This window comes from Vombatus ursinus, unplaced genomic scaffold (genome assembly GCF_900497805.2).
Source record: "Vombatus ursinus unplaced genomic scaffold, bare-nosed wombat genome assembly UNPS02008996.1, whole genome shotgun sequence".
Classification (NCBI taxonomy): Eukaryota; Metazoa; Chordata; class Mammalia; order Diprotodontia; family Vombatidae; genus Vombatus; species Vombatus ursinus.
The window spans coordinates 279,979-302,806 of record NW_020948774.1 but is presented as its reverse complement, the minus strand read 5'-3'; the positions used below and the strand labels follow the sequence as shown (position 1 = coordinate 302,806).

At 39.2% G+C, this 22,828-nt stretch overlaps 1 protein-coding gene across 1 annotated transcript; it reads right to left on the bottom strand.

Moving 5' to 3' along the window:
- Window positions 1-8,538: 8,538 nt before the first annotated feature.
- On the bottom strand, window positions 8,539-9,462 carry MYADML2 (myeloid associated differentiation marker like 2). The gene has a single exon (XM_027850062.1). It carries the CDS (start codon window positions 9,460-9,462, stop codon window positions 8,539-8,541), a length of 924 nt encoding a protein of 307 aa, XP_027705863.1.
- Between the last annotated feature and the right edge of the window lie 13,366 nt (window positions 9,463-22,828).

Here is a 22,828-nt window from a genome sequence, read left to right as displayed (position 1 = left end):
TTGTATTTCTTTTTGAACCCCCAGTGCTTAAGACAGTGCCATGTACCTGACACAGTAAGTACTTAATAAATTTTTCATTCATTTATACATGCTAATGTTTGGGTAAAAGCCATTCCTACCTATTGAATTATGCTTTGAAGTCTTTAGAGAATTATGCTATATATCCCAAGATATACTCTGGTTGTGAATATCTATAAATTTTCCATATAAGATGTGCTTTAGATGTGTGGAAGAAAAAATTCAATAATTTCCCCTTTTGGCACACATTTGTCATAGACAGTTTATTAATTATGTAAGCATGTGAGAGACATTCAGATAGGCAGGCAGACAGAGACAAATGGAGAGAGAAAGAGAAAGAGAGATAGATAGAGATAGAGAGAAAGAGAGAGAGAGAGAGATCTAAAGGCGTCAGAGTTTCATCTTGCTTATGAAAATCTGGTTTATTCAAACCGTGTCAGCTTATAGTTTTATATTCATCACGAAGCAAAGACAAAATTCTATAAATAAATCTGATATTAAAAACAACTGACCTTTCAGAGGTCAAGATATAAAAATTATTGGACTCCCTGAAAAGCATGACTTTTTTTTTTTAAATCTTAGACTATATTTCTAGAAATCATAAATGAAAACTGCCTAGATATATTAGAACCAGAGGGCAAGCTAAAAAAAGAAAGAATCTGCCAATCTTCTCTTGAAATGAACCCCAAAATTGTCTTAGCCAAAATCCAGAGCTCTCATATTAAAGAAAAAAATACTATAAGCAGAAGAAAGCAGTTCAAGTACCAATGAACCACAGTAAGAATGACATAAGACCTGGAAGCTTCTAATTTAAAATGAGGGAAGATACTGGAATACAATATACTAAAATGCAGAAGAGAGAGGCTTACTATCAAGAATAACTTACTCTACAAAGCTGAATTTTATCCTATAGGGAGAAAAAATAAAACTTAATGGAATGGAGGACTTTCAAGCATTTCTGATGAAAAAAATCAGAGCTGAGTAGGAACTTTGAAATATAAACACAACAATCCAGAGAAACCTAGAAAGGCAAATTTATTTCTGTGATTGAAAGGAGTTGAATGGTGATATAGTGCTAACATTTTAATAAGGGGAAAAGAAATGTGCCCTCTTAGAACCTTAATGTCTTCAACAGTTATTGGGAAAGCTTAAGAAAACCAGAGTTCCTGGGGATAGATTAGTTCTGTTTTTAAGGTTTTAAGAGTGGACAGTGAAGGGGGTGCAAAGGGAGGAATAACTAATGCAGTGAGGAGGAAGAAAAGATTGAAACTTGTTATTTGTCATAGTCGGGGTACATTAGAAAAAGAGTATGCATACATGGATGCAGGGGTCAGGGGAGAAGGCATCAGGCAAACTTGACTCATCTGAAATGGACGAAGGTGAGCTGACCACACACACACACACACACACACACACGCACACACACACTCAGGGTTTAGAGTAGGAAATAAATAAATCAAACTAAACAGGGGAAAAAAGTTAGAATATCAGGTGGAGTGTCAAGAAAGAGGATAATATTAGGGAGGGAAGTGTTATAAGCAAAGCAAATTCCTTGATTCTGAAGGGGTGAGGGAAGGGAAAGAAAAGAGAAAAGAACTAAAATCTAAGGGAGTACCTTAAATTGCATCTTAGACAATTGGGGAATGTCTGAACAAATTGTGGTATATGAATGTAATGAAATATTATTGTTACTCCATAGGAAATCATGAAAGAGATTATTTTAGAAAATCTTAGGTCATATGAACTGATGCAGAGTGAAGTGAGCAGACCCAGGACAATTTATGAAGACAGCGACATTGTAAAGAAAAACAGCTTTTAAAGACTTAAGAATTCTGATCAATGCATTGACCAACTGTATCTTCAGATGTGCTGGAACCAGTTCAAAACTGACTCAAAAGTGCTGATTGTTAAAATTTCAGTAAGAGCACTGACACCTCAGAAATCAGCAAATGATCAAAGATCACGTCTTGATTCATTGTCTTATTGATTGTCTAAACTTTCAGAAAATGATGGAGAAAACATGAACAACACAGATTAACTTTAAAAGTGTGCATACATTGCCCGCATCCACCCCAGAAGCTGGCTGTTAAACATCTACTGGCATGACTTTGCTTACCCATCTCCTGACAAAGAGGTAATAGGTACAAGGTGCAGAGATGTACATATTTTTAAAATAATATTTTCTTTTCTCCCCAATTACACATAAAAGCAATTTTAACATTTTTTTAAGTTTTGAGTTCCAAATTCTATTCCTCTCTCCCTTCTTCCCCCAACCAAGACTGTAAGCAACAGAGATATACATTTTTGACAGTGCTACTGTGTAAATTTATTTTTCTTGACTGTGCTTATCTCTTACAAGCTTATTTTTTTCTATTGCTTTTTAATGAGGAGGCCAAGGGAGGGAAGCAGCGCAATAGTGATACATAATGGTGATGCCAAAAAAAAGGGCCATTGTAACATTTTAAAAATACTTCACAGAACAAAATGAAGTTCAGAAGAAAGCACAGACAGGCAGGAGAATTTTGAAAGTCATATGTAGAATTTATTATATACTTTTTTAAAAAGAAAGCAGCATGAAATAGAGATTAATGGTTTCAAAAAAGAATCCTCTTTTTATGTGCACAGCTGTGTGTATAGAAATATTTTGTGTTTGTGTGTGTGTGTGTGTGTGTGTGTGTGTGTGTGTGTGTAAGTTCAGAATAAGAAAATCACATCCCTGAAGGGAGGAGGGAGGGAGTTCTTCTCCATCCCACATTAAAGGATGATTGGTAGCTCAACTTTCGTCACTTACCACCACCACCTGGTGAGTTGTAAGTGTATTGCATCTCTTTGTAGTCAGGGCGTGTGGGGCTTCTGGCTCCAAATAGGACACAATCTAAGACAGTCAGAAAATATCCCCCTTTGACGTGGAAGTAAGACTCAGGGGCAGCTAGATGGCACAGTGGATAGAGTACCAGCCCTGGATTCAGGAGGACCTGAGTTCAAATCCGACCTCAGACACATAACACGTACTAGCTGTGTGACCCTGGGCAAGTCACTTACCCCATTGCCTAACCAAAAAAAAAAAAAAAAACCAACCCCAAACAAACAAACAAAAAGAAGTAAGACTCCACATGAAATGAAAAGGGTTGCACTTATGGCTTCTTCATACAAGTGGATCTGAGGAGGCTAAGGTGTTTCCCAGAGTTCATTGAAATTTAACTAACACATGATAAGCTTTGATCTCATTCAATCTGCTGAGGGTATCCCTGACACTGTCTCAAAACCTTATCTTTGACTTTTATGTCTCTCACTTTCTTACTCCTTCCAAATAGTTGTCAAATTTTAAAAAATTTACTTTCTTCTGATTAATCAAAATCTACTTTATCTCTTTCCTCACCATCCCCTCTCCATTGGAAAAGCAAGCAAGCAAGAGCCCTTGTAAAAAATATGCATAGTTAAGCAAAACAAATTCCCACATTGGTCATGTCCAAAAATCATATATCTCAACCTGCCCCTTGAATCTATCATATTTCTCTGCCAGGAGGTAGATATGATTCAATATGGGTCTCCTGGACTTTTGGTTGGTCAAGTTCACACGGATAGTAAAATGGCAGGACTAGAATTTGAATTCAGATCTTCTGACTTCAAATCCAGTATTTTTTCTTCCTTGCCCCACTGCCTCCAGAATAGCTCACTTTTCCTGCTCTACTGACACCACCTTATCACCTCTTTCTCAAACTATTACAATTGCCTTCTAACTGGTGGGCCTCTCTTCAATCTCTCCTCTCTTGAATCCAGCCATGGAACCACTGGCAAATCAATCTTTCTAACTGTTGCTGTTGAGTTATGTTTCAATCATGCCCAACTCTTTGTGACCCATTTGGAGTTTTCCTGGCAAAGAGTGGTTTGCCATTTCTTTCTCCAGCTCATTTTACATATGAAATAACTAAGGCAAACAGAGTTAAGCGACTTGCCCAGGGTCACACAGCTAATAAGCATCTGAGACTGTATTTGAACTCATGTCTTCCTCACTCCAGGGCTGGCACTCTCTTCAATGAGCCACCTAGCTGCACAGCCATATATCTTTCTACTGCATAGATCTTATGTCACTTCCCTGGTCAAAAACTTTGAGTGGTTCCCCATCGCCCATTTAATAAAATTCAAACTCCTTAGTTTGACCCAATGAAATAATGTATGTAACACATCTGAAAAACTTTAAAATGCTCTATAAATGAACTGTTCTTGTCTGCGACAGTTGACTTGTCCACTGGAGTAGTGTAACCTTTCACTTGATCCTACTATACCCACAAGCTACCATCTTATTTCTCTTTATTTTATAATCTAATTTTTCCGAAGGAGGTTTCCTCACAAGTAAAATGAGGGTGTTGAACAAGATGGTCCAGGTGAAAGGACATTGATTCTGTAGTCAGAGGATTTGGGTTCAAACACCATCTTTGATGCTTAGGAGTGTGTGACCTTATCCAAATCACTTCTCCTTATTGGCCTCAGTTTTCTGATCTACAAAATGACAGAAGTGAACTGAATAGCTATTGAGGTCCCTTCCAGCTATATGAGCCTATGATTTAAAAGTCTTTTCCAACTCTAATATTCTTGATCATATTTTGCCTCCATTTTCTCACCTTTCATTCAACATGTACTTACCAAATTTTCAGGATTTACTTTCTTTTAGGCACTGAGGATACATACATATATAAATCATATATAAAATCATAGACTTTTAAGATAGAAGGAACTTTAGAGAACACATGGCCCTCAAATCACATATAATGAAACTAACCCATCCATTCTCATAGCTCCAGCAGTTGACTGTAGACCTTTTGCCTAATTCACTAGCAAGTGTCATAATGGAGAACAAAGCTGGTTTGCTATGCTTGCTCCTCGTTTCCTCCCTCCCAGGAAAGGGAAAAGATAGAATCCTCCTCGGACTGTGCTTCTATGCACCCAGTGGGGCTAGGTCAGAGCAAGGTCTTTTCCTCCGGGCCTCTGCATTCTTTTTTTTTTTTGTTAAGGCAATTGGGGTTAAGTGACTTGCCCGGGGTCACACAGCTAGTAAGTGTCAAGTGTTTGATCCGAGGCCAGATTTGAACTCAGGTCCTCCTGACTTCAGGACTGGTGTTCTATCCACTGTACCACCTAGCTGCCCCTGGGCCTCTACGTTCTTCTCTCAGCTTACAACAAAATCAATAGTCTAGAAGCAATGACCCCAGATTCAGTTTTAAAGCTTTGCCTCTAGAAAGTTTACAGAATTACTAATAAAATGAGAAAGACAACTTGCCAGGTATCAAGTAGCTGCTGCTGTTAAGATGGAAAGGTAACTTTGAATTCTGTGAAACCAAACCAACCAGAAGCTTCCCTGCTTGTACTCTCTATTTGTGATCAAAGTAAGCATGACAAAAAGTCAGAACAAACCCACTTAAGGAAATATAAGGGGTGGAGAGAAACACATAATCATCCAGTAATGAATAAACAGGAGGAGTGGGGAGGTTGGAGAGGGAGAAGACTGGTTGGCCTTTCTCTGATCTTTGCAGAGGAATAGCTCACTTCCTCTATTTTCCCCTACAGAAGTATTTCCTCATAATCAGACACGCTCAAGCCGCAAAGGGCAACGAGAGGCAATCTCCATCTTTCTAATCATCACTTCAGTCTTACAGTCCCACCTCCCCAGGTGTCAATGGTCACTACCACAGCTGGTGCTACTGCTAAACACTCTGTCCCTGTCTCTGTCTTCCTGTCTTCTGTCTTCTCTCTCTCCATTTTGTTCAAGCTTCCTGTGGGATGGCATAATACCACATTCTAAATTCTAAATTGCTTAGTATTTCTGCCACTTTTCTAAGACTAGGAAAAGCAGCAAACACTACAAGCCCCAGAATTCTTAGCAAGGATCCTGATAGTTTTCTCTGTCTGCGAGGGAAGAAGGTGATGCAAAGAGCTGTTGCACCTATAAAGAAATCAACTTTTATAAGACATTTTGGAATGGAAACCAGGTGTATTTGTGGATAGGGGATGCAAGGTGGGAAAGAAAGGAAGGAAGGAAGGAAGGGAGAGAGGGAGGGAGGAAAGGAAGGAAGGGAGAAAAGAAGGAAGGAAGGGAGAGAGGGAGGGAGGAAAGAAAGAAGGAAGGAAGGAAAGAAGGGAGGGAAGCAGGGAACTGAGTATGAGGCAGTTTGAGATATGGGACTGGCACCTAGGAGGCCAGAGATAGAAATTTGTGATTCATTTGCACAGGGTGATAGTTGAAGCTGTGAAAATAGAACAGATATGACACTGTACTGGCAGGGTTTCAAAGCAGTTGCTGGGAAAACTACCTGAACTGGGGCCACATTCCACGCCTACTCTGTTGCGGACTCTGCCTGGCCTATCCAGAAACAGCTATAAGAGCTATGAGAAATAGCTTGTTATAGAAACCAGGCAGCTCGCCACCCAGTAGAGAGATAAAGAGGCCTGACTCTCAGAGATAAACCTCATTAGCATGTGGGCCCCTCAAGGTCAGGAACCCTGTTTTTGCTTTTTTTTTTTTTGTATGCCTCGTTCTTAGCCTGATATACAGCAAGCACTTAATACATGTTTATTGATGATGATAATGATAGAACTGGAGAATGAACTTTCATGGAAGTGGAGACTGGGGAGGCTGGACCAACTCACTAAATGAAGGGATAAATCTTCCTTATGCAGGCTCAGAGACAGCTTAGCCAGAGGCCCTAGGTCTTGCCAAAGTAGAGTGGTCAGTGAGGAAGACAAAATTCCCCTTTCCATTCCTTCGTTCCTTGGTGGCAGATTCTACGCAAAAGCCCTTCAATCTGAAGAGACTAACACCTCTACTGTAGCCCAAAATTTTGTGAATTTTTTCCTGGGGAGAATGTAAAGGCAACATGGGGAGCCCTCAGGCCTTTCACCCAAGGAACAAGGCATGAAGAGGGCATATCTAGGGAATACAAGGAAGCTGAGATTTGTTAATTGTACGTCCTTGGGTAAGTCTCTTCCCTTCTCTAGGCTTTATTCATAAAATGAAGCAATTTGAGTAAGTTATCTGTGAAGTCTCTTTTAGCTCTAATATTCTGTGACTGAGTCTATAATATGCTTGGCAGAGGAAGGGACGCTTCAATGAAATGATGCAGGCAGAACCAGTGTACAAATCAACTTCTTCTACTTTATTTCCATTCTGAGGTACTTCCTGAAAGACTCAGAGGTACTTAGCAGCAGCTCAGCCAAAGTCCTCTGGAGCCATAGACTGAAGAGTGATGGAGGTCAAGTCAAGAAGCCAAGAGTCAGAGGATGATGTGGTCAGCTCTTTTCTGTGGTATGAGGTCATCCTGGATTCTTTAGTAGTGGCCTCTTGGAAGGGACTGGTCTAATTGAATGTAAACTTGCTGTTTCTGATGGGAATCCAGAAGCCCAGGAACTGAGGTTAAGGGGGAAACTATGTTACCCAAAATAGTCCAGTCTTTTTTACCCCAAACACTGGCCTTCATGACATGGAAAGGTCCCGGAGTATTTTAGTTTCTTGCAATGCATCATGTCCACAGCATTCCGTGCCCCCAAAGTGTTCTTCCCAGGCAGTAGTGGACCTGGGTCCAGGGTATCCTAAACTGGGTTCTCATTCTGTAAGAAATGGTGCACAACTCCATCCCCAACCTCCTCCTGGCTGCTTTCCAGATCCAACCTTTACTTCTTGGTAGCTCAGCGAAGAGCCAAGAAATAGCAAACAAAAATGGAAGGAATGCTGGACCAGATGTCAGGAGTCCTAGTTAGAGCTTTGCCACTAATCAGCAGTGTAACATTGAACAAATCATTCAAATTCTCTCACTTTCCATTTCCTTACCTGTGTAATGAGGGGATTAGATTAAGGAGTCTCCCAGAAGGGAAGTCCAGACCAATCACCTGCTAAAAAGCAATTCTCCAGAAACAAATTTTAAAATAACAAGAATAACAACACTGATAGTGTGATGATATTAACATAATGAAAACCAACGTAGCTCAACAGACATTTGAGACTTTCTATGTGTGCTATGCTAATTCTGAGGATATGACAAATAAAATCAAACAGTCCCTGACTTCAAGGAGCTTTCAAGCCATGTATACACTGATCTACTGAGCTCATACCATAAGGCAAATAATTTTGAGACAAATTGGGTTTTAGGTAAATTGTCCTGTTCCAGCTATGTAAGTTCTGGATAGACAAAATAATACTCTTTTCTCCCCATTTAGAATCACACCACTCCCCCTAGGTTACTAAACTCCCTCACATGGGCTAATGCATTCTTTGTCCCTTTCCAATGTTAGTCTCCTAAATCTTCTCTGTCTAAGCCTGTTGCCCTCCCTCCCTCAGTCTTCCCGCTCAGCAGCTCCATCCCAGACATTCCACCACTGCTTTCCCCTCCCCACACATCCTTTCTTTCCCTCAGATAAATCCAGAAGCCCTCAAGTCAGAGAGAGGAGGGGCCAACCCCAGCACAGAGGATGTGTGTATGTGTCTGTGGGTGGGTGGATGGGTGGAGGGTGGCATTAGCTCTCTTGGGCCTACAGACTGGGCACAAAGCGGATCCTCTGGGAGTAGGCCAGGTCAGCAACATAGAAGAGAAAGTTGACATAAGTGAAGATGGCCACCACCAGCTGGCTATCCCAAGGACAACTTCCTTGAGGACAACCTGAGGGCCTTGAGGGAGTCCCGTACTTGGGGTCAAAGCAGAAGACAGGCCAGACCACAGCTGCACTTAGGTAAAGCAGCACCGCTAGAAATGTGTACACAACTACGATCCGGTCAAAGGGAAAGCCCAGAGTTCCAGCCCGGCCGGTCACACTCATGCCTACCACCACCACGGTGCATATGAAGCATATGCTGTACACAGCCACACACCACTGAGTGGCCACAAAGCGCCCATAGCGGCTGTCGTGAACCAGGGCCCCAAAGATGATGCAGGCCACAAAGGCCTGGACGATTTTCAGCAGGCCTGACACCGTTGCCATGTAGCTGGTGACCTGGCCTGGCCTTGCCCGAGTCAGGACCACTTCAGTAGCATAGGTTACAAAGAGTAAAGCCGCAAAGACACTGGCGGCCAGGCGGAAGTCACGGGCAGTGCAGCCTTCTGGCTCTGGGGGGCACTCAAACCTGGTAAAATAGAGAGGGTAGACAATGGCGGCCGTGGCTGACAGGAGGGTGGCCAGCATGGCGAAGGCTGCGGTGAAGTTGCCCCAGGAGAGACGGAGGCAGCCGTGGAGTCGGGTGAACTCGAAGGCCACCACCAGACCAGTGAGGGCAAAGCAGAAACACCAGGCGGACATGCAGAAGGTGCCGTAGGCAGCGTCGAAGCCACCCCGGTGTGCCACGAGGCTGAAGGTGGTACAGCCAAATGCCAGCTGTAGCAGGCGGGTGGTGCCTACAGGGGACGTGACAGCTCCCAGGTTCAGGTATGGACCCCCTGGGGAATCCATGGTGCTCCCCATCCCTCCAACCTGAGGACTCCAGCCTCACCTCCTGGGGGGGGTGGTACTTAGCCAATCTGTTTCATCTTGCTGGGGTCTAAGGGCCTCTAAATCCCAACAGGGTTGGGCTGTTTCAGGAGACTCTCAGTTGTCACCAGGTTCCTCTTGTAGTCTCCGGCTGCTGTCCTGACACTGCAGTCAATCCAGCTTGGTAGCAGCAGTAGCGGCAGCAGCAGCAGTAGCAGCTCTGCGTAATTCTCTGCTGCAGAAGGCTGCTGGCCACCCCGGTGGTATAAATAGGCATATGTATTCATAGACCCAGAATAGCCCAGCCCACAGGCTTGGACTGGGGGGGTTTGGATACTCGACCCTCACTCTCTTCTTCTAGTTATTCCAGACCCATTAACCCGATGGTGGCTGGAGCTGAGTCTTTTACTGCTAAACAGCCACGTTTGGTGCTTCTGGGCTTTGTTTATCTCTGCCAAGGACAGGAAACGTTGTTGGTCCTGGAACACATCAAGCTCTGACTCTGTTCCCATTCTCGTGGCAGAGGCCCACAGGGCTCCCGGCAAAAGGACTGTGGGGGAAACTAGCCTCAGGACTTAGGAGCTGGGGGTGGGGACAGTTGTGTGGGATGAGATTGACAGGGCAGATGGCCTTAAGCTCAGAGAGGTCTGTTCCATTTTGACCTCATCTGTCCTTCTTCTCTTCTTTCTTACCCTAGCTAGCGGTCTTGTACTGATCTCAGGAACCTCTTTTACTAACCTTCTCACCTCTACCCCTTTAGCAACTCCCCCTTTTTCTAGGCCGCAGAATATATCTGGATCTCTCTATGGGAATAACTGTCTCACCATTTCTCTGGACAGTTAGGTGGTGCAGTGGATAGAGCACTGGGCCTGGAGTCAGGAACATTTGAGTTCAAATATGATCTCAGATACTCACTAGCTGTGTGACCCTGGGCAAGTCACTTGACTGTTCTTTGCCTTAATCCACCGGCAAAGAAAATGGCAAACCACTCCATTATCTTTGCTAAGAAAACCCCTAAAGGGGTCAGGAAGATTCAGACATGACTGAGCAACAACAATGATTTCCCTAAAATGATCTCCTCTCCTCCCTCCCTTCCTGGTCCCACGTGTCTCTCCTTACCCTTTATTAGATTAGGACTTTTGGGGGGTCATTTCTTTAACTTATCCGGTCTTTCTAAAAATGTGAAGACTGAAAGGGAAAACAAAAACCACCATTGCATACTTATTATTTTTTGTAGGACTTCTATCTCAGTGAAATACTGGGGGGAAATGTTTTAAATTTTGGTTATTTTTAAAACAATGATAACTCACTTTTGTATAGCATTTTATTTTATTTTATTTCATTTGCCTTTTTGGTGAGGCAGTTGGGGTTAAGTGACTTGCCCAGACTCACAGAGCTAGTAAGTGTCATGTGTCTGAGGCTGTATTTGAACTCAGGTCCTCCTGACTCCAAGGCCGGAGCTTATCCACTGTGCCACCTAGCTGCCCCTGTGTAACATTTTAAAGACTTATATTTTGTATAGTACTTTATTTGTTCATTATTTATTTATTTATTATATTTGTATAGCATATATATAAAATGTATAGCATTTTACTTGTTTATTTATTATATTCATATGGCATATATATATATATACATATAAATGTATAGCATTTTAAGCCCTTTGCTCACAGTAATTCTTGTGAAGGAGGTAGTTCGAGGATGTTTTTTACTTCTTCTTTCTTTGTCTTTCTTTGTGATTTCACTGGCATAATAGGGAATTTTCAACAAGGAAACATTCCATACCAAAGTGGAACTGTATGCTCTTAGAGAGCTGCCTAGAATGCTGAGAGATTAAATTACTTGCCCAGGTCATATATAGCCAGAGATTGGACTTTGTTCTAGACCAGGTTTTACATCCTATCTGACCATCTATCCTAGCCAACTCCTTGCCATCTGCCTTGTACCAACTCCCTCCAGACTACTAGACCCACCAGACCTCTGGAGACTATGCTCCAGATGACTGAGCCTACTCAGTTTGGGAACCATAACCTTGGAGCTATGTTGTCCTGATTGGTGAATAAGCCAATGCAAATGCTTGTGGCCCTCAGCACTTCTTAAAATGTGGGTCATTACCCCATATGGGGTCAATTAACTGAATGTGGGGGTGGTGAAAATTTGGCAACAGTAAAAGATTTCTGTATACCTATTTTATATACCTAGATAGCTGGGGTTGTGTAAAAATTTCTTGGGTGCAAAGAGGTCTCTAGTGGAAAAAGTTAAAGAAGTCCTGCTCTATATCTAGGTTGCCCCCTATTCCAGACCACATATTACATCCCATTTGACCATTTACCCTGGTTATCTCCCACATATCCCTGCCCATTACAATTCTCCCCAGATATTCATCCCTTGCTCTGGGAATAGCAAATCAATTCTACCATTGCTTCCAAATGGTATCATCTCTGTGCCTTTCCAAACCAAAATAATTTTTCCTGGTTTTTGTTGTTCAGTCACATCCTTTTCTTGACAAAGATACTGGGATAGTTTGCCATTTCCTTCTCCAGCTCATTTTACAGATGAAAAACTGAGGCAAACAGGGTTTACCTGGGATCCCACAACTAGTAAACATCTGAGGCTGGATTTGAGCTCAGGAAGATGATTCTTCTTATTTCAGGCCCTGCACTCTATCTACTTCACCACTGCCGCACTTCCTTGTTCCCGCCTAAAAGAATATAAACTCCTGGAGGGCAGAGACTGTCTTGCTTTTGTTTTTGCATCCCTAGTGCTCGACACATAGTAACGGCTTCACTAGCTCCTGCCTCCAAGGCTCTCCACTATGCTATTTTGTTTTTCTTCTTTTTAACATTTTTTTTTAAATTTTTTCCAATTATATGTAAAAACAGTTTGTAACACTTCATTTAAAAAATTTTGAGTTCCAAATTCTCTCTCTTCTTCCTCTCCCCCTTCATTGAGATGGCAGGCAATTTAGGTTATAGATGTGCAGTCATACAAAACATAATTCCATATTAGTCATGTTTTGAAAGAAAACAGACAAAAACATACAAAAAATAAAGTAAAAATCATGTTCTTTGATCTTCCTTCAGTCTCTATCAGTTCTTTCTCTGGAAGTGGATAGCATTTTTCATCATAAGTCCTGTGGAATTGTCTTGGATCTTTGTATTGCTGAGAAGAACTAAGTCATTCACATTTGAGTATTGTACAATATTGTTGTGCCTGTGCATAATGTTCTGGTTCTGCTCATTTCACTTCACATCAGTTCAGGTTTTTCTGAAAGCATCCTCCTCATCATTTCTCATAGCACAAAAGTATGCCATCACAATTATATACCACAACTTGTTTGGCCATACCCCAATTGATGGGCATCCCTTCAATTTCTAATTCTTTGCCACCACGAAAAGAGCTGCTATAAATATTTTTGTACATATAAGCTCTTTCCCCCCCTTTTTAAAAAATATTTTTGGGATACAAATCTAGTAGTGCAATTACTGGGTCAAAAGGTATGCATGGTTTTATAGCCCTTTGGGCATAGTTATCCCATCCACATCATGACTTTCCCCATGGTGATTTCAAAATATCGGTTAGCATAAGAAACTAAATGGGAATTTTTTTGGAGTTTTGTAGAAATTGTAGATATATTGATATGTGAAGGCCAGCAGATGACACAGAAAAAGTTTAGAAACTCAGAAATGCATAAAATGTATGTGTAGTGTTATATAATATCAACATATTTTATCTTTTAATACTGTAAACACCCCATAAAAGAAATAGAAAAAAATTCAGACTTCTTCTTTGGTATAAAGGGAGGACCAAAAATTTTTACTTAGATTTTCCAGATTGCTGGGGCTCCCCTAATCTCCCTCTCACAATGTAGAAGGGATAACTGTAGTCCCAAATTGCTCTCCAGAATAGTTGGGTAAGTTCACAACTCCATCAACAAGGTGCTTTAGTGTCCCAGTTTTCGAACATCCCCTCCAACATTTGTCATTTTCCTTTTCTGTCATTATTAGCCAATCTGATAGATGTGAGGTGGTACCTCAGAGCTACTTTGTTTTTCTAGATGAGAGTTATAATCCACATTTTACAAATGAAAAAAACTGAGTTCAAAATTGAATTAAAAAATACAGTTAGAACATATCAAAAGCAGGATTTCAACCAAGTCTTTTGACTTCAGTGAGGGCCATCCCATGGAACTTGGCTTAGAGTTTCTCTTCCTGATCCTGGCCAGCCTCATGCTCAGCATTTGGGTGTGTCAGAGATGAAGAACTCCCTGGTAGTTTCCAGCCAAGTGGTGACTCAGAACTGAAAGGACTTGTTTTGGTATGATGTGAAAAATCCTAGGTGGTCCCTGGGTTCTTCCTTTGCCTTGTGAAACCGGAATGTGTACATGGCTCTGTATCAACTATAAAGAAGGGATGGTTTATGGTTCCCTCTTTTGCTTTGATTTTTCTATGTAGGAACTTTCTATCACTAAATTCCCTATGAGCAGGTAGAGGGGGAAGCAGTGCTCTTCTTCTCCCCCACCCCCAATCCCTCAGCTCCTTTCACATGGAGCATGAACACAACTGGGTCCCTGCCTATCTTTTATGCTTTGCATTTTCTTTCCTGAGTAGACAAGCAAACGTTATTCCTGAAGCTTAGAGGCAACCTTCTGAGTAGAAGAAGTCCTCATTCCAATGAGTGACAGCAAAGGAAGCTTCTGACAACCAACAAAAGGATAAGCCCAAGCCCTCAGCCTGACTTGTCAAAAGTCATGGATTCTGAGGGCAACAGTGCAAAGCCAAGGTGAAATGTAAAATGCCTAATCAATACTCTTGCAAACAGATTTATGTTTTGATGAGTATCAACCTCCCAGCAAATTATAATAGCAGTTGTTAGTTACTGAATCCTGTTTTAAGTTTTTCTGACAATGGTCAATGTCTTTTGTGTTCACCAGCATTTCTTTGTATATAGGAATTGTGTATTATATAGTGAATATATTGTGCATGTATTGTATAGTGAATACCTTTATACTTACTCCTTTTTGAAAAAACTCTAGATATGAGTTGTAATCTAAACCTTAAACAATTTGTTTTCTAAAGTGCTGGGATGGGGATCTTAACTATCTAAAGAGTGTGAGAAATGAGACCCTGCCTTTCTTTTATTAGAGACCAGGCTCTGTTGAGATTGAAGCTGTTCCCAACTTTGTGCCTGATTCCAGAGAAGAGGAAAACCAGATTGTTGGTATCAAAAATGAAAAAGAATTCACAACAATTGAAGATGAAATAATGAAAATTCTAATTTTCATGCGTAACCTTTTTCTGTTCTACTTTACATATGGATATGTATTTCCATTAGGGAGAGGAAGTGGGTTATTAGGGAAAAGGGGAAGGAAATAAGCATTTATATAGCACCTACTATGTGCCAGGTATTATACTAAATGCTTTACAAATATTATTTCATTTGATCCTAAGAACAACCCTGGGAGGTATGTGCTTTATATTATCCCCATTTTACAGTTGATAAAACTTAAGCAAACAGAGGTTGAGTGATTTGCCCAGAGTCACACAACTAATAAATCTCTGAGGCTGGATTTGAACTCAGGTCTTCTTGACTCTAGACCCAGAACTCTGTCCACTGTGCACCTAGCCATTGTGTCTAACAGTGGTTCTTTATTGTAAGACAACTATACCACCCTGGTTTAAGATAAGGTGTATTAGACTTCACTGATCCAAAATGGTTTCTCTAAAACCTTTATAATAGTTTATTTAAAACTAGCTACAGTATCAGATAATTTCAGTTACTATACTTTGATGGGTCTGCCTGCACAGATGCATGGCTCTCAAATGCAAAGTCATGGTACATTTCTGCCCCTAGAGGGGATATTCATTTTCAGGAGAAACAGAAGAATTATAGGCTGTCTTTACTTACTGGCCCCCTCCTTTTGCCTTTTAATCTAGATGCTGTTGGGTAGCACCAGCCCTTCTAACTGGGCCTTAAAAGTGGAGGAGTTTTGGACACTGGCAACAGCATCCAGTTATTTTTATTTTTTAAAATTTATTTTAAAAAATTAAATTTAACAAACATCAAATAAAATAAGTATATCCATATGTAAGGTAGAACAGAAAAAGGTTATGCGTGAAACTTAGAATTTTCATTATTTCATCTTCAATTGTTGTGCATTCTCTTTCATTTTTGATATCAACAACTTAGTTTTCTTATCTCTTTTTAAATCAGGCTAGCTAATTGTTTATTTACTTTATTACGTTTCTTTAAACTCCTAGTTTTATTTGTCAGTTAAATGGATTTTCCACTCAATTTTGTTAATTTCTCAATTTTCAGAATTTCTACTTCCATGTTTAATTGAGTTATTTTTATTTGCTGCTTTTGTAGATTTTTTTTTAGTCCTATGATAAATTAATTGATTTGTTCTTCTCTTACATTGATGAAAGTGTTTGGAAATAGAATATTTTCCCTAAGAACTGCTTTAGTTGCATCTTAAGAGTATAATTTTTTAAAGTAATTTTCTATTATTTGTGTGATTTGTTCTTTGATCTACTAATACTTTAGGACTAAATTATTTTGGCTCCAATCCATTTTAAATTCTTTCTATAAAGAATTTAAAAAATTTTGTTAAACATAATTAAATATGATTTTAATTAAACATAATCAAGCACATTATATTATTTAAAATTTTTTTATTAATTTATTTTTAGGTTTTAGCATTCACTTCCATAAGCTTTTGAGTTTTAAATTTTCTCCCCCTACTTCCCCTTCCCCCTCCCAAAGATGGCATGCAATCCGATATAGGCTCTACATATACATTCCTATTGAACATATTTTCACATTAGTCATGTTGTAAAGAAGAATTAGAACCAATAGGAGGAACCACAAGAAAGAGGAAACAAAACACAACAGAAGAGAAAAAAGAGCAAGTAGTATGCTTCAATCTGCATTCAAACTCCATAGTTCTTTCTCCGGATGTGGATAGCATTTTCAGTCATGAGACTTTTGGAGATGTCTTAGATCCTTGCATTGCTGAGAAGAGATAAGTCTATTAAAGTTAGTTATTGCACAAGGTAGCTGTTATTGTGTACAATGTTCTTCTCAGCTCATTTCACTCAGCATCAGTCCATACAAATCTTTCCAGGTTTTTCTGAAGTCTGCTTGCTCATCATTTCTTATAGCACAATAATATTCCAGTACATTCATATACCACAACTTGTTCAGCCATTCCCCAATTGATGGGCATCCCCTCAATTTCCAATTCTTTGCCACCACAGAAAGAGCTGCTATAAATATTTTTGTACATGTGGGTCCTTTTCACGTTTTTATGATCTCTCTGGTATACAGCCCTAGAAATGCTGTTGCTGGATCAAAGGGTATGCACATTTTTATAGTCCTTTGGACATAGTTCCAAATTGCTCTCCAAAATGGTTGGATCAGTTCACAAGTCCACCAACAATGTATTAATGTTCCATTTTTCCCACATCTTCTCCAACATTTATCATTTTCCTGTTTTGTCATGTTAGCCAACCTGAAAAGTGTGATGTGGTACTTCAAAGTTGTTTTGATTTGCATTTCTCTAATCAATAGTGATTTAGAGCATTTTTTCATATGACTATATATCACTTTAATTTCTTCATCTGAAAACTGCCTGTTCATATCCTTTGACCATTTATCAATTGAGGAATGAATTGTGTTCTTATAAATTTGACTCAGTTCTCTATATATTTTAGAAATAAGGCCCCTATCAGAGACACTGGTTGTAAAAATTCTTTCCCAGTTTTCTGCTTCCCTCCTAATCTTGGTAGCACTGGCTTTGTTTGTGCAAAAACTTTTCAATTTAATGTAATCAAAATTATCCATTTTGCATTTCATAATGTCCTCTGATTCTTGTTTGGTCATAAATTCTTCTGTTCTCCGTTAATCTGATAGGTAAACTATTCCCTGCTCTCCCAGTTTGCTTATAATATCAGCCTTTATATCTAAATTGTGTACCCATTTTGACTTTATTTTGGCATAGGGTGTAAGATTTTGGTCTATGCCTAGTTTCTGCCAGATTCTTTTCCAGTTTTCCCAACACTTTTTGTCAGATAGTGAACTCTTATCCCAGAAGCTGGAGTGTTTGGGTTTATCAAACAGTAAGTTACTATAGTCATTGACTACTGTGTCTTGTGCACCTAACCTATTTCACTGATCCACCACTCTATTTCTTAGCCAGTACCAAGCAGTTTTGATGATTATTGCTTTATAATACAGTTTAAGATCTGGTATGGCTAGGCCACCTTCCCTAGCATTTCTTTTCGTTAAGTTCCCTTGATATTCTGGACCTTTTGTTCTTCCAGATGAATCTTGTTATTATTTTTTCTAGCTCTATAAAATAATTTTTTGGTGCACATTATATTATTTATGTGTTATAAAACTAAATAAATTAAATATAATTTATTAAATATAATTTTTGTATTGCCATTGGTAAAGGATATATTTAATATGTCTTTTTTCTGCATTTTTGTGAGGTTTTTATGCTATACTACATGGCCAATTTTTTGTAAAGGTACCATACTCAGTATAGAAATATGTATAATCAGGGCAGCTAGGTGGCACAGTAGATAGAGCACCGGTCATCAGGAGGACCTGAGTTCAAATACGGTCTCAGACCAGACACTTGACACTAGCTGTGTGACCCTCAGCAAGTCACTTAACCCCAATTGTCCCACAAAAAAAGGAGAAAGAAATATGTATAATAATTTTTGTTCCCATTTAGTAATTACCAGAGGTCTATTATGTCTAATTTTCTAAAATTCTATTCTCTTAATTTCTCTCTTATTTATTTTACTTGTTTTAATTTTACTTTATTTTATTTGTTTACATCTGAAAGGGGTCCATTAGAGTCCTCCACTATCATAGTTTTATTGTCTATTTCTCCTTGCAATTTTATTAACTTTTCCTTTAAGTATTTTGATGTTATACCATTATTAATGTTGACTCCTTGTCTATCATTCCATTAAATATAATGTAGTACTCTGTTTTAATCTCTTTTTTAACCATGGTGAATAGAGCACTGGGCTGGGAATCAGGATCATCTTCATGAGTTCAAATCCAGCCTCTTATTAGCAGTGTGACAGTGGGCAAGTCACTTAACTCTGCCTCAGTTTCCTCATCTGTCAAATGAGCTGGAGAAGGAAATGGCAAACCACTCCAGTATCTTTGCCAAGAAAACCCCAAATGGGGTCACAAAGAGTCAGGCACGACTGAAACAACTGAACAACAATTTTTTACTGTTGCCTTGTTTGAGATCACGATTGCTGCCTGTGTTTTTTTGGAGCTTGCTTGAAACATAATTGTTTTTGCTCCAGCTTCTTTTTTAAACTTTGAGTGAATCTTTATGTTTCAAGTATATTTCTTGTAAACAACAGATTGTTGGATTCTACTTTCTGATCCATTCTGTCATCTTCTTCCATTTTATGGATAGGTTCATCTTACTCATGTTCACGGTTGTTATTGTTAATTGTGTGTTTCACTTCATCCTGTCTTCTTTTGCTTTTTTCTCTCTTTGTTCTCCATGTTGTTTGTTACAAAGAAGAGGAAGGTGGTGAAAGGAGAGAATGCTTAATACTAGTGATCTATAATTGAAGTGATTTGTTTCTACTTCACTATCATTCTTCTCACCCACACGTTTTTACTCTTTCAGTTTATTCTTTTAAAAAATTTTTTAATCCCCCTCCAATACTAGAGTTTGTTTTGCTTATAATTAATTCCTCACCAATACTAGCCTCCCTTTTAACACCCCCTCCCCCCACTCCTTCTCTCTGTGTCTGCCTATTTCCCTGTTGAGTTTGTATTTCCACACTGAGCCCTTTGTCACATCAACAAGCATTTATTAAGTTCCTACTACATACCAGACATTGTGCTAAGCACTGGGGATACAAAGAAAGGCAAAAAACAGTCTGTGGTTTCAAGGACCTCACGGTCCAATGGAAGAGAAAAATGCAAACTACTATTACATATTACACATATTACATCATGTACCTATTATACAATAGGTACATGATGAATTAGAGATAATCTCAGAGGGAAGACAGGAAGATTAGAGGATCTTTAACTGAGACTTGAAGAAAGCCAAGGAAGTCAGGAGATGGAAATGAAGAGGGAGAAATTTCCAGGCTTGCAGAACAATTGATGAAAATGCCTGGAGTTGGAAGATGAAGTGTTGTGTATACAGAACAATGTGGAGGCCAGTGTCACTGGGTCACAGAGTAGGTGAAGGGGAAGAAAGTATAAGACTTGGAAAGGTAATGAGGCCAAGGTATGAAAGACTTCAAATGTCAAAGAAAGGATTTTATATTTGATCCTGGAAATGATAGGGATCCACTAGAGTTTATTGAATGGGGAAGTGGAGAAGGGTGTCATGGTCAGATCAGAGCTTTAGGAAAATCAATTTGACCACTGAGTAGAGAACAGACTGCAGTGGGGCGAGACTTGAAGCAGGGAGACCAATCAGCAGACTCTTGCAGTAGTTCAGGTGTGAGGAAATGAGGACCTGCACCAGGATGGTACCAGTGTCAGAGAAGAGAAAGGGGTGTATAGGAAAGATGTTCCAAAAGTAAAACCTATAGGACTTGTCAACTGATTGGATATGAGGAGGAGTGAGAAAGAGTGAGGAGTCAAGGACAACACCTAAGTCTGGAGCAAGGGTGACTGGGAGATGGGTAATGCCAATAGGGGAGTTAGGAAGAGGAGAGATTTTGGGAAGAGAGACAATGAATTCACTTTTCGATATATTGAGTTTAAGATCTCTACAGAACATCCAGTTAGAGATGTCCAATAGCCTATTGGATTTGCAAGACTGGAGATCAGGAGAGAGCTTAGGGATGGACAAATAAATCTGAGGATAATCTACATAGAGATAATAATTGAATCCACAGGAGCTGATGAGATCACCAAGAAAAACAGTATAAAGGGAGAAGAGAAAAGGGCCAAGACAGAGCCTTAGGGACAACCACACTTAGCAGGTGTTACGTGGATGAAGAAATCTCCAGCAAAGGAGATTTAGAATAAGAAATCAGATAGGCAGGAAGTATATATGTAAATGTGTGTGTGTGTGTGTGTGTGTGTGTGTGTGTGTGTGTGTGACCCTCTTTTGGTCCAGATGAAATTGACTACTTCTTGTTCCCCAACCCTTTTCTCCTCTTGTTCCTCTTATTCCCCAAACCTGTCATTCCTCATCTCATATACCCCTATTATGTGAAATATGACCTCATCTTTCTCTTCCTTTCTCCCCTATACTCTCTTTCCCCTTTTATTTCTTTTATTAACACCATCAAAAAAGAATTTAAAACCACATTCTGTTTTCTGTTTGCCATATTTAATTCCCTCTTTGACCTTTGAAGCTGTTAGGATTCTGAAGAGACACTTGTTTCTTCTCCCCCATTAAAATGTAAGTACTTCATTATTGTATAGCCCCTTTCAAAAGGTCAACTGTATTTACCTTTCTAGTTTTCTCTTGGCTCATGTTTGCATTTCAAAGCTTCTATTCAGCTCTATTCTTTTCATCAAGATACTTGAAAGTCCTCTCTTCTATTAGAAATTTATATTTTTCCTTGTGGGATTATATAGCCTTACAGGGTTAACTATTCTAGGTTGTAAGACTTTATTCTTTTGAATAAAACCTTTTGGAATATGATATTCCAAGGTTTCTTTTCCTTTTTTTGCAGTGGCTGTCAAGTCTTGTGTGACTGATTCCTTGATATTTGAACTCTTTCTTTCTGACTACTTAAAGCTTTTTTTTTTTTTTAACATAGAAATTCTGGGTTTTGCCTGACATATTCCTGGGAGTTTTTATTTGGAGGCTTCTTTTAGAAGATAATCAGTGAATTTTTTCTATTTTCACTCTTCCCTTGTTTTAATAGATCTAGAAAATTCTTTTTAAATGATTTCTTGAAATATCACATCCAGACCATGCCCAAAGGGTTATAAAACTGTGCATATCCTTTGATCCATCAATACCACTACTGGCTCTGTATCCCAAAGAGATCATAAAAGAGGGAAAAGGACCCACATGTACAAAAATATTCATAGCACCCTTTTTGTGATGGCAAAGAGTTGGAAATTGAGGAGATGACCATCGATTAGGGAATGGCTGAGCAAGTTATGGTACATGAATGTAATGGAATACTGTTGTTCTATAAGAAATGATGAGCAGGCAGATTTCAGAAAAACCTGGAAAGATTTACATGAACTGATGCTGAGTGAAGTGAGCAGAACCAAGAGAACATTGTACACAGTAACAGCAACATTATATGATGACCAGCTTTGATAGATTTAGCTCTTTTCAGCAATACAATGATCTAAGACAATTCCAAAAGACTCATGATGGAAAATACTACCCATGTCCACAGAAAGAACTATGGAGTCTGAACACAGATCAAAGCATACTATTTTCTATCTTTTTTTAAAATTTCTCATCGATTTTCCCTTTGGTTCTAATTCTTCTTTCACAATATGACTAATGTGGAAATATGTTTATTATGATTATACATGGACAGCCTATATCAGATTGCTTAGTGTCTTAGGGAAGGGGAATGGGAGGGAGGGAAGGACAAAAAAATTTAGAACTCAAAATCTTATAAAAGTGAATGTTGAAAACTATCTTTGCATGTAATTGGAAAAAATAAAATAATATTAAGTGGAAAAAATATCATACCCAGGTTTTTTTTCCAGTCATGATTCTCAGCTAGGCTAATGATACTCAGAATACGTCTCCTTGACATTTTTTAACCTATTTTTAAAGTCAGTTATTTTGGACAGTATATATCTTACATCTTCTCCTACATTTCCAATTTTTAAATTTGCCTTTCATGTTTTTATTATTTCATGGAGTCATTGTTTTCTGTCTAGTTCATTCTAACTTTCAGGGATGCCAATTCTTGGGTAAGGTTTACCACCTTCTATTCTAAGTAATTCATTCTCCTTTCCATTCTTTCCTCCCTAGCTCTCATTCCAATAAATATTCCATATTGTATTTCTTGCTTATTTTTTCCCCAGGTATTCTTTATGGTTAAGTCATTCTTTTCTTCGAAGCTCTGCTTAGACTTCTGGAGTTACTTAATTTTTCTGGGTTTGCCTCTTGGGCTTCTCTCACTCTCTACTATTTCTTTATTGTGTTCAGCATTTTCTGTTTATTCCTATCTCCAGCCTCATTTTCTACTTTGAGGCTTTGTTCTTGAGTCAGACTCTGTTCTTTCCCCTGCTTTAAGGTATGAGCAGGATCCACTTGGTCTTAGATACAGTTTCTAAGATTATTTATTTATTTATCATGCCTCTTTGACCTGTTTTTCAAGTCAGTTGTTTTTGACAGTATTTACTTTACATTTTCACCCTC

Bases quoted from the DNA above. Each gene is read 5' to 3' on its own strand.
- MYADML2 (XM_027850062.1), bottom strand. From the start codon at position 9,462: ATGGGGAGCACCATGGATTCCCCAGGGGGTCCATACCTGAACCTGGGA.